Consider the following 12,677-nt stretch of genomic DNA (forward strand, 5'->3'; position numbering starts at 1 on the left):
TAATGAGATTTGCACACCAGCCTTGAGTGACTGATAAATTCAAAGCAGGGTTTTTGTTTCTTGTCTTTCTTTCTTTCTTTCTTTCTTTCTTTCTTTCTTTCTTTCTTTCTTTCTTTCTTTCTGTGTGTGCAAGGGGAGAGAGGATAGGATTGGTGGCAGTCAGGAGAAAAAAAAAATAGGGAACTGGGAAGAAAAGGAGGGGAAGTTAAAACTTCCTTCCTTCTCTGTCTTCCATCAGAAAACCAAACATGGCATCTTCCATGAGGAGCTTGTTTTCTGACCACAACAGATACGTTGAATCTTTCCGGAGGTTTCTCAACAGTTCCACGGAACACCAGTGCATGCAGGAATTCGTGGACAAGAAGCTGCCAGGCATAACAGCAAGGTAACAAAAAAGGACGTTTTTGTCCAAGAGACAAGCCTCCGGCCGCTTGTGCTCAGTGATAGATGGGGGAGCCCAACCCTGCAGGCTGGGCCCCGGCTAAGGAGCTTCAGACAGCAGCGCCCCCCCCCGCCCCTGCTCGCCCCCCTGCTCGCCCCCCTGCGCCCCTTCTCCCGGGTGCTTTAGTGAGACGCCAGCTTCCCACGTTCAAAGGCTCAGATTCGTGCAGCGTTTCCAGCTGCGCGGAGATAAGCGTTAACCATTTGAAGGCACACATCCATGTTCATTTGGGAAAAGATACCAATCTTTGAGCTCAGATTTTTCAGCCCTCCAGATTGTACGCCTCAAAAAAGTCCCAAACGCGGAGTCTAGTCGCCTTGTCATTAGAATAAAATATAAATAAGTGCCAACTACTGTTTGTTCCTGAGGATTGAGGGGTGGGTGTTTCTCAGTTTTCCTAATATCCATCTAAATTCATTTCCTTATCCATCCTTATAGTTATCGCTTTCAAAAAAAAAAGTCTTTTCCTTTCAACTTAATATTAGCAATGTGGTTCTTTAAAAAAAAAAAAAGCAGCATTTTCCCATTATCAGTGAAACTCACTAGTTCCTATCCTTCTTGCAGACTTTTCTTTTTTTTTTTTTGGTGATTAATGTGTTCAATTTGTGCCAGAGCTGATAAGCATTATGAGAGTAAAAGATTCCACATGCTAAAGATAATCAAATCACCTATCTAGGGGTGGATTGCTGTAACTTACTCTGCTTCAGGAAATAATGATAGAAAACTGGGAAGAAATGACTGACTGTGGATCCAATTTACAACAGCAAAGAAAACTGATATTTTATCTTTTGCTGGATTTCTCTATTGTAGGCCTGAAATTCTTTCACCAGTACAGTACCTCTGACTGATGAAAGCAGGCATTGTTGGATGTGTATGGAATTCTATTTCCTTTTCTATTTTTCATGGTTAGTTTCTTAATTTTTAAAAAATAGAGTGTTATATAATTTATTAATAATTAGTAAGTAATGAAACAATGATGCCAAAAATCAAAGCATACAGCAAATATAGATAACTTCTTATCTAGGAACTAGTAATTTACTTCTTTGGGTCTTTTGCAGTATTAAAGGTCTGTGTTCATGTCTGTAGCTTATCCAGACCCTTGGTTTTCTTCAGTCATCAGTGGTTCGAAGAGGCATCATGGATGCATATAACATAATGAATGATGACCCCTCCTTCATGGTGTACACAATCTGGTTGGAAATATCAATTGTAGAATTTGTGAAAGACTGAAGAACTTTCAAAGGAATAACCAAATTTGCATTGCCCTGCAAATGCCCTGGGCTCCTAGCCCAATTCAATCCCATCACTGACTCCTACTCTTTAGAAGCAACCAGTTTTAACATTCTGAAATATTTTGGTTGCTTCTTATGAAATTTTCTTTCCTAATTCTAAATAACATGTTATTCTTCTCTTTCTTAATTTACTGTATTAAAATAGCTAAATAAGCATGTACATTTCTTCCCCTATCATGTCAGCGTATTTATGTCAAAATTTTGGGTTCAATAATTTGAATGTTTTTATCATTTTGCCGGTGTACATAATATACATAATTGAATGATGTGTTATATGCTACATTCACATTTCCTTTCTGGTACTTTTTGTTTTTCCTAGAGTTAACTATTGTTTTGATTTTAGTTTCTTTTCTTAGTTTTCCTTATACCTATCACTACTTGTGCCCCAATCAGAAGTATTAATCTCCTCTCAACATAGTCCAACAGATCAAGTCATCTGTCAATTTCTTCCCATGGGTACATCTTTTCTGGAGCTCTCTGTCCATCTTTTCTAGTCTGTGGTGATTTGTTGGTGGTCTGCTACACAATTATTATTATTATTATTATTATTATTATTATTATTTTGCTATACAATTATTGATAAGAGAATTTATTTCAACTTCTAGAAATTCTCTTCCCTCTCTGCAGTATTGGATTCCCTGATTCTGGATCTCATGTTATTGCTTTCTCGGTTTCTTTAGACTTTTCTTCCTCTTCTTCTTTTGTCTTTCCTCTCTTTCTTCTACTTCTACTTCTCCTTCTTCTTTTTATTCTCCTTCCCCTTAACGGACTCCCCAGGAGGGACACCTGCATGGCTCAGCACTTGAGCATCTGCCTTTGGCTCAGGGTGTGATTCTGGGATGGGACCCCAGGATGGAGTCCCAGGATTGAATCCTGTGTCGGGCTCCCCATGGGGAGCCTGCTTCTCTCCCTGCCTATGTCCCTGCCCTTCTCTCTGTGTCTCTCATGAATAAATAAATAAAAAATATTTTTAAAAGAGCTTCCCAAGAAAGAGTGCATGAAAAGTAAACTTTTTTGAGATTTTGCATGTTTAAGAGTGCCTTCAATCTATGGTCATTTTTATTAGGTAGTAATTTCTATCCTGAAATGATATCAGAAATTTAAAGGTATTTTTCCATTGTCTTTTAGCAATTAGAGTTTCTAAGAAATCCCTTGTCCTTCAAATTGCTCATGTTTCATTTGTGATCTTTTTTGTTTGTTTGTTTTTGTGGTTTTGTTTTTGCTTTCCCTACTTAGAAGCTTTAAGGATGTTCTATCTAGTATTCTGAAATTTAAGATGAATTGTGATAAGGGACTTTTTCACATATTTTTGTGTGTAGTCCCCTGGGCCATTTCAATCAAGATTCAGACCTTTCAGTTCAGGAAAACTTTGGTACTATTTTATCATCCCTTCCTTCTGTTTTTCTCTTTCTGGAATTTCTATTCATCAAACACCAGACCTTTCGAATTAATTCTCTAATTTTCATATATATCTAAGTTCTACAATTTTATCTTATGGCCTTTATATTATTTTTTTACTATTATATTTTTAATTTTTAGGATTTTTTATAGCATCTTGTTCATCTTTCACAGATGTAATATCTTTTTTATCTATTATAAAATTTTCCTCTGCTTTCTGCATGTTTCTTCTGAGTGTTCTTTTTCTGTTTCTTTAGGTCTTTCTCAGGTTAGGAGAGCACCCTAGCTACCTGGTATGATTTGATTGTTCATCCAATCAATAATGAAACACAAAAAAGGTGTTCAGATCCTCTTTGTGTATATAAGTGAAGGTTATTGAGTGTGTGAGTCACTGTAGCAATTGGATGTGGGTTTAGCTGTTTGTTAGGAGATTCTCAGATGTCAAAATTAGAAGTTTATGCACCAAGATGGTTTGTTTCCCTGGGGGAAAAAATCCCCATCTGGAAGTGAAGAGTGGGATGGAGAGAGTTCCAGTATATAGCCATACATAATAAAGTTTGTTGTTATATGTAACACATTTAGATCGTTGACTAGAAAATAGTAAATTTTCAATAATTCTTAATCATAATATATGAAATGGGATCATAACAGTGTCTAATTCATAGAAGAATTGTGAAGATTCAAAGAGTCAAATCACTTAGCTGTGGCTGACATAATAATAATTGCTAACATATGTTGAGTGCTTGTCATATGCAGACACATTTCTAAGAGATATACATGAATTAAATAATTTGATCCCCACAACTCTTCCTTAAACTAGATACTATTATTACAATTCTATCTAGTAGGTGATATTATTATCCTATTTCATAGGTAATAAAGATGCAGAGAAATTAAATAACTTGCTTAAGGTAATATATTGGTAGGCTGGGATTTCAATCTTGGTGCTGCGCTCCATAGCTTCACTATGCTATCTACAAATATAAAAGCAGTTTTAAGAATTAACCAAGAGCATAGATAGGGATGGGTGTATGATTATGAGTGGGAAGAAAATTAGAACTAAGAAAGGCAACTCAACTCATTTATATGTTTCCTTGACTCTATCCTTTCCAGTTTCTGTAAGAACTTTGCTTCTATCTCTGTCTTTGTTCTGCTACTCTGTACAGGCTTTTTCATTTCAAAAGGAAAAAAAAAAAAAGCTAAAATTCAAATAAACAAACACCACTCTTTCAGTTCCTGTTTCTGCTTTCCCTTCTCTTTCATTCTATTCCAACAATCTCTAGATCTTCTTCCTCTTTATTCAGTTTTAATCCCCCTGCCATCTGACTTCTGCACTCAGCTATCCTTTAAAACTATTATCAAACATATTCATATTCAAATTCAATGAAGATGATTCCTCCTTTATTTTTTGGTAGTACACTCTGCTACTAATGGCTTTCTCTTTCTCTAATTCTGTCTCTCTGAGCTCTGCTGTTTTCCTCTTTGTCCCCTTTGCGTGTTCCTCATAATCCAGTGACTTTTAAAACTTGGCATTGCATCATCTTCCCACTGCTCATCTAACTCTTTGCAATATGCTTGGGTGATAGAATCTAGTCTCCTAGTTTTGATTATAACTTTATGATACTAATTCTCCAGAATACATAATTGACCCTGATCTATCTCCCACTCAACTTAAATCTTGCATATCCAAATGTCTGTAGAATTCAGATTTATTTAAAAAAAAAAGACAAAACAAAACACACCCTGACAAAACACACACCTGCCATCAAAGTATATTATCCAGCTTCCTTTTTCTCTCCATACTTTATGCAGTCATCGAAATTGGAAGTTAGTCACTCATTGTGCACTCCTTTTTCTAATACTCTCCCCCCCTTTATTAACATCAATCAGAAGCAAATCCTACTGTTACCTCCCAGTCCATCAATCCCATTCCATTTCTAGTGCTAGAACCATAATACTGGTCTCTATTTTTTTAATATTTTGATAAATTTGATATACAATATAGTTTCAGGTGTAAAACATAGTGATTCCACAATCATATACACTACAAAATGCTCACCACAATAAGTGTAGTTATTGTTTTATCACCATACAATATTACAGCATTATTCGCTATATTCCTTATCTTGTATATACATCCCCATAGCTTATTTATTTTATAACTGGATGTTTGTACCCTTTAAACTCCTATGCTTATTTCACCCATTGCCTCACCCTCCTCCCTCTGGCAGCCACCAGTTTTCTGTATTTATGAATCTGTCTCTGTTTTTGTTGTTGTTGATGATAGTTTTGTTTTTTAGATCTGACATATTTGTGAAATCATATGGCATTTATCTTACTCTGTCTGACTTATTTCACTTAAAATAATGTTCTCTAACTCCATCCATGTTGTCACAAGTGGCAAGATCTCATTTTTTTTGTGAGAGTAATATTCCATTGTGTATGTATATCACATCTTTCTCCATTCATCCATTCACACTTAGGTTGCTTCTATATCTTGCTATCATAAATAATGGTTCAATAAACATAGGGGAGCATGTATCTTTTTTTGGGGGGGCATGTATCTTTTTGTTTAAGCATATATCTTATGTTCTTATTCTCTGGGTAAATATTCAAAAGTGGAATTGCTGGATTGTGTGGTATTTCCATTCTTAATTTTTTAGGAACCTGTTTTCCATACTGTTTCCACTGTTTTCCATATGGGCTGCACCAATTTACATTCTCACCAAAAGTACACCAGAGACCCCCTTTCTCTGCACCATCACCAACACTTGCTATTTTTTATCTTCTTAATACTACCTATCATGACTGGTGTGAAGTAATATCTCATTGTGGTTTTCATTTGCATTGTCCATTTAGTGATGTTGACTATCTTTTCATGTGTCTGTTGGTCATCTGTATGTTCTCTTGGGGAAAATGTCTATTCAGGTCCTCTGCCCATTTTTAATTGGATTTTATTTTCTTTTTTACTGTGTGTGTGTGTGTGTGTGTGTTGAGTTGAGTTGTAGGAGTTCTTTATACATCTTAGATGTTAACCCTTTATTGGATATATCATTTGCACATATCTATTCCCATTTATTAGGTTGTCTTTTGTTTTGTTGTGGTTTCCTTTGCCATGAAAAAGCCTTTTAGTTTCATGTAGTCTCAGCTGTTTATTTTTGTCTTTGTTTCCCTTGCTTGAGGAGACAGATCCAAAAATATCTTGCTAAGGCTCATGTCCAAGAGTTTATTATCTATGTTTGCTTTTAGGATTTTTATGGTTTCCTGTCTCACATTCAGGTCTTATTTATGGTTTGAGAATGTGGGCCAGTTTCATTCTTTTGCATGTAGTTATCCAGTTTTGCCAGCACCATTTATTGAAGAGACTGTCTTTTTCTCATTTTGTATTCTTTATTTTTTTTTTTTTTGGCTTGTTTTAAGATTTGTTTTCGAGAGAGAGAGCATGAGCAAGTAGAGAGAGGGGCAGAGGGAGAGAATATTTCAAGCAGGCTCTTTGCTGACAGTGGAACCCAACATGGGGCTCAATATCACAACCCATGAGATTATGACCAAAGCTGAAACCAAGAGTCAAATGCTTAACTGTAAGCCACCTGGCACCCCCTCATTAAATATTCTTGACTCCTTTGTCATAGATTAATTGACAGTATAAGCTTGGGTTTATTTTGGGGCTTACTATTCTGTTCATTGATCTATGTGTCTGTTTTTGTGCCAGTACCTTACGTTTTTGATTACTCCCACTTTGTAATATAGTTTGAAATCTGGGATTGAGATAACTCTAGCTTTGTTCTTTTTGTCTCAAGATTGCTTGGGCTATTTGAAGTCTTTTGTGGTTCCATAAAAGATTTTAGGATAATTTGTTCTAGTTCTGTGACAAACACTATTGGTATTTTGATATAAATTAATTAAATCTATTGATTGCTTTGGGTTGTATGGAAATTTTAACAGTATTAATTCTTCCAATTCATAAGCATGGTATAGATTTTCATTTATTTTTGTTCCTTTAATTTCTTTCATCAGTTTTATAGTTTACAGAGGATAGGCCTTTTACCGCCTTATTTTTATTTATTCCAAGGTATTTTATTTTTCTTAATGCAGTTGTAAATGAGATTGCTTTCTTGATTTCTCTGTTAGATTTTTTACTAGTGTACAGAAATGGAACAGATTTTTGTATATTAATTTTGGATCCGGCAACTTTACTGAATAGATTTTATACATCTAACGGTTTTTTAGTGAGTCTTTAGGGTTTTATACATATAGAATCATGTCTTCTATGAATAGTGAGTCTTTAGGGTTTTATACATATAGAATCATGTCTTCTATGAATAGTGACAGTTTCCTTACCAATTTGGACACCTTTTTTTTCTTTTTCTTACCTGATTGCTTTGGCTAGGATTTCAGTACTATGTTGAACTAAAGTGGTAAGAGTGGACATCCTTGTCTTGTTCCTGACCTTAGAGGAAAAGCTTTTCACAGGAGTATGATGCAAGCTGTGGGTTTGGCTTTTCCTATTTGGCCTTTGTTATATTAAGGTATATTCCCTCTAAGCCCATTCTGTAGATGTTCAATTTTGTCAAATGCTTTTTTACATCTAATGACATGATCATATGATTTTTGTCCTTCATTTTGTTAATGTGGTATATCACATTGATTGATTAGCAGATATTGAATCATCCTTGTATCCCAGAATAAATCCTACCTGATTATGGTGAATGATCCTTTTAATGTGTTGTTGAATTTGGTTTCTAATATTTCATTGAGAATTTACGCATCTATGTTGGATATTGGTCTGTAATATTTTTAAACGACTTTGTTTATTTATTCACGAGAGACAGAGACATAGACAGAGGAAGAGCAGGCTCCTCGGAGGGAGCCCGATGTGGAACTTGATCCCAGGACCAGGATCACGCCCTGAGCCAAAGGCAGATGCTCAACTGCTGAGCCACCCAGGCATCCCTGTAATTTTTTTTTTTTTTGTATCTTTATCTGGTTTTGGTATCAGAGTAATGCTGGCACCATAGAATGAATTTGGAAGTGTTACTTCCTCTTCTGTTTTTTGGAATAGTTTGGGAAAAATAGGTATTAACTCTTTTTTAAATGTTTGGTAGAGTTCTCCTGTGAATCCATCTGGTCCTGGAATTTTGTTTATTGGAAGTTTTTTGATTATTGATTCAATTTTATCAATAGTAATCTGCCTATTCAGATTTTTCTATTTATTCTGGATTCAGTTGTAGGAGAATGTATTTTTGTAGGAATTTATCCATTTCTTCTATTTCTCAGTATATAATTTGTTAGTATATAATTTTTCATAGTAGTTTCTTATAAGCCTTTGTATTTCTATGGTGTCAGTTTTAACTTCTCTTTCATTTCCAATTTTGAGTCCTCTCTCTGCTTTTCTTAATGAATATGACTAAAGGTTTATGAATTGTTTCTTTTCAAAGAACCAGCTCTTCATTTCACTGATATTTCCTATTGTTTTTTAAGTCTTTATTTCATCTAGTTATTTCCTCTCTGATCTTTATGACTGACTTCCTTCTCCTAACTTTGAATTTCATTTATTCTTTTTTCCAGTCTTTTAGGTATATAATTAGATTATTTGAGATTTTTGTTGTTTCTTAGGTAGACCTGTATCACTATAAATTTCCCTCTTAAAATTGCATGTATTGCATCCCAAACATTTTTACTGGTGGTTTCCATTTTTATTTGTTTCCTGTTTTTTTTTTTTGTTGTTGTTGTTGTTTCTTCTTTGATTTTTTTAGTTGACCCATTGGATTTTTAGTGGCATGCTGTTTAGCCTCCATGGTTTTTTTCCCCCATTTTTTTCTTGTAATTGATATCTAGTTTCATATTGTTGCGATAAAAAAAGATGTTTGATATAATTTCAGTTAAGTTTATTGATACAAATTTTACAGCCTAACATGATACATCTTAGAGAATGTCCATGTGCACTGGAAAAAAATGTGTATTCTACTGATTTTGAATGGAATGTTCTGTGTATATCTGTTAAGTCCATCTGATCTAACGTGTTTTTCAAAGCCACTATTTGCTTATTAATTTTCTGCCAGGATGATCTATCCGTTGATGTAAATGGGATGTAAAGTTCCCTACTATTATTGTATTACTGTTAACTTCTTTATGTCTGAAAACATTTGCTCTATATATTTAGGTGCCTATATATTGGGTGAATAGATATTTACAATTATTTTTTTTAATATTTACAATTATTAATAATTGTTTTTGTAGTTCTTCTCTCTTTTCTTTTCCTCTAGCTTTATTGCCATGTGATTTAATTACTTTCTTCAGTGTAATGCTTGGATTCCTTTCTCTTTATTTTTTGTGTATCTATTATAGGTTCTTGGTTTGTGGTTACTATGAGGTTCCTATATAGTATCCTATGTATATAGCAGTCTATATTAAGTTTATAGTTACTCAAGTTCAAACACATTCTAAAATAAAAACATTTTTTACCTCCCCCTCTATGTTTTATGTATATGATGTCACTTTTTTCCTTTCCTAATTTTCTTACTTTTACTTATGACTTTGTCTTTTCCATGTATATAAGTCCCTTTAACATTTCTTGTGAGTCTAGCTTAGTGGTGATGAACTCCTTTAATTTCTGTTTTTCTGGGAAACTCTTTATCTCTCCTTTCTATTCTAAATGTTAATATTGTAGGTAGAATACTCTTGATTGTAGGTTTGTTTGTTTGTTTGTTTTTTTTCCTTCAGCACTTTGAATATATAATTTCACTACTTTCTGGCCTAGAAAGTTTCTGGTGACAAATCAGTTTTATAGCCTTTGGATTTCCTCTTACATAACTGTTTTCTTTTCTCTTGCTGCTTTTAGGATTTTCATATTATCTTTCATTTTTGGCATTTTAATTATTATGCATCTTGGTATAGATCGCCTCTGATTCATCTTGTTTGGGGCTCTCTGTGACTCCTGGAAATGTTTCCTCCTACAGGTTGTTGAAATTTTCAGCAATTATTTCTTCAAGTAAGTTTTCTGTCCCTTCTTTTCCTTCTGGCACTCCTGTAATACAAATGTTAGTACACTTGATATATATTAGTCCCTTAACTTATCCTCATTTTTTGAAAATTCTTTTTGCTTTTCAGCTTGGGTGCTTTTCACTATCCTGACTTAAGATTGCTGATCTTTTCTTCTGCATCCTCTAACGTGCTGTTGATTTCCTCTACTATATTTTTCATTTTAGTTATTGTATTCATCAGCTCTGATGTTTTTTATTTTACATTTTATGTCTCTTCACTGAAGTTCTCATGGAGTTCATCCACTCTTCTTCCAAATCTGGTGAGCATCTTTATAAACATTACTCTCATTTTTTTCATCAGGTACCTTGCTTAACTGTTTTATTTAGTTCTTTTTCTGATGTTCTGTCTTGTTCTTTTGTTTTGACCATATTCCTGTGTCTTTTAATTTTATCTGACTCTGTTTATTTCTTTGCATTAGTTGGTCTTATAGTCTTGAAAGTAGTGGTCTTATGTAGAAAGCATCCTGTGGAGCCCAGTAATGCCAAAAATGTCTCCTTTTACCAGGACCAGGTGCTCCAGGAGTGTCCCCTGTGTAGGCCATATGTGCCCTCCTGGTGTGACCAGGATGCAACTGCTATGGACACTATGGGTGGAGATGGCCCACAGCCTGGCTAGCTGAAAGAACAAGCTATAGCCTCTATGAGCTTGCTGGTCAGTGGTGTGAGCTCCCAACACAGCTGGCAGAAATGCCCAGCCAGAATTACTGCAGGTATACTGATGGCTAGGGCTACCCTTTAGTATCCTCAGTGTAGAAATCACTTTAAAGGGGCACTGGTTCCAGATAGCACTGTCTTCTGGGTGTGGTGGTATAGATGCTGCTTTGGAGCACTGCCTGCTGGGGTATGTCTGCAGAGGCATGCTGAGAAGAGCAAGTGGTAGATGGAGAGTGTCAACATTGGCTCCTACCAGCATCCAGCTAGCTGGACTGAAAAAGGGCAAGAAAAATGATGTTTTCCATGATTTCCATTCCTGTAGAAAGCTTCTTAGATCCCTGCCCCTCCAGTGCAAAAAGTCAATAAATTTCCTCCCTATATGTCCAGGTACTTTTCAGACTTCTGTTTCTGTACTGGGTCTCTGATGGAGTGATATAGTGTGCTGGCCTTTTAAGAACAGAGTCTCAGTTTCCTGTGGCTTGGCTCTCCAGAGTTTGTTCCTGCTGATTTTCAAAGCCAGATGTTATGAAGGCTTGTCTTCCTGGTACAGGTTCCTATGACAGAGGGTGCCTCAGATGGGGCTTCATCCCCTCACCTCTTAGGCAGGATCTCCATGCCTCTAATATCCTTCCAGCCTATAATTGCCATGCTGGGGCTTTGGTTCCTACTACATCTCTATCTTTCCTACTCTTCTTGATATGGCTCTGTCTTTAGCTGTGGAAAATCTGTTCTGCTAGTCTTCAGGTTGTTTTCAGGTGAGTTGCATTATATGTCATTGTGGTCTCAGTGTGTCTGTGGGAGGAGATGAGCTCAGGGTTCTTCTACTCTGCCACCTTTACCTTCTCTTAATACTGGGGTTTATTATCTCTCATTTTAACTTGAGAGCAAAGTAGTGTTTTATTCATTTTTATATCCCCAATGCTAAATATAGATGTATAATAAATGTTTAATAAACACGTATTCATTGAAAGGAAGTTAGCAAGAAAGAAGGAAGGCAGATATACAGCATGAATCACCTTAACCTTTCTCCCATCTTTAATGAATGGCTTATTAGATCACTAGACTCAAAGGCCCACTTTTTGTGTTCTTGTTTTCTAATCATGAAACAAATGGCATTTCCTATCTCTGAACTGTTTATAATGCTGTTTCTAAAAGTCTCCCAGTTCAAAACCATTAATGAGTGGAACTATTTTCTAAAGATTTCTAAACACAGCAGTGTAACCACTAACATGAGTGTGACCTTTCATGTTGGCCTAGTTTTTGTTCACTAAAATTTTAGTTTGTTCTCTTTAACTAGACTTGATAATCAGATTTTACAAAGCACATAGCACAATTTTCTTAAACTACATAATTTTTTTTTCAGGATTGGTGATAGAAAATCAGAAATTAAGATTCTAAGCATTGGCGGAGGTGCAGGTATGAATAATACATTTTTAAAATTTGTATTTCATTTGAAACATCATGCTGTTTGATGGCAATATTGTTCATTCTTTAAGAAAACTATTTTTCTTTGCTCTTGGAAGAGATTAGCTTATTAAAACTAGTAAGAGTAGTAACATTTCAACTAAGATTAAGGGCCCCCATACTTTTATAACATTTAGGACTTAAGCCTTTATTTGTATCTGAAATATGGATAAGAAGTGGCTTTTTAATACTTTTTCATAAATGGAAAAATATATGGTGATTTTGAGGGTAACTTTTATCCAAAATGATTCAAGTTTTCACAGTAAAGGAAAATTTCATATGACAGTTCCTTAAGCATGTGCCACTGAAGTGTGGTCTATGGACTGCTTGCTGGTTTGCAAACTATCATTGTCCAGGAGGAGGGAAGAAGCATGTACCAGAATG

General features: G+C 35.2%; 1 protein-coding gene across 2 annotated transcripts in view; it reads left to right on the forward strand.

Annotated features, from left to right (window-relative positions):
* The window catches only part of HNMT (histamine N-methyltransferase), a 51,642-nt gene continuing 38,965 nt past the window's right edge, over positions 1–12,677 (forward strand). The window contains exons 1-3 of one of the 2 annotated variants that reach the window (XM_025430712.3): positions 1–385; positions 10,400–10,435; positions 12,193–12,245. In XM_025430712.3, coding sequence (XP_025286497.1) covers positions 249–385; positions 10,400–10,435; positions 12,193–12,245 — 226 coding nt within the window. In that variant the 5' untranslated portion in view covers positions 1–248. The remainder of the gene's footprint in view (positions 386–10,399; positions 10,436–12,192; positions 12,246–12,677) is intronic. The other variant, XM_025430719.3, reaches the window with a different exon arrangement.

This window comes from Canis lupus, chromosome 19 (assembly GCF_003254725.2).
Source record: "Canis lupus dingo isolate Sandy chromosome 19, ASM325472v2, whole genome shotgun sequence".
Lineage (NCBI taxonomy): Eukaryota > Metazoa > Chordata > Mammalia > Carnivora > Canidae > Canis > Canis lupus.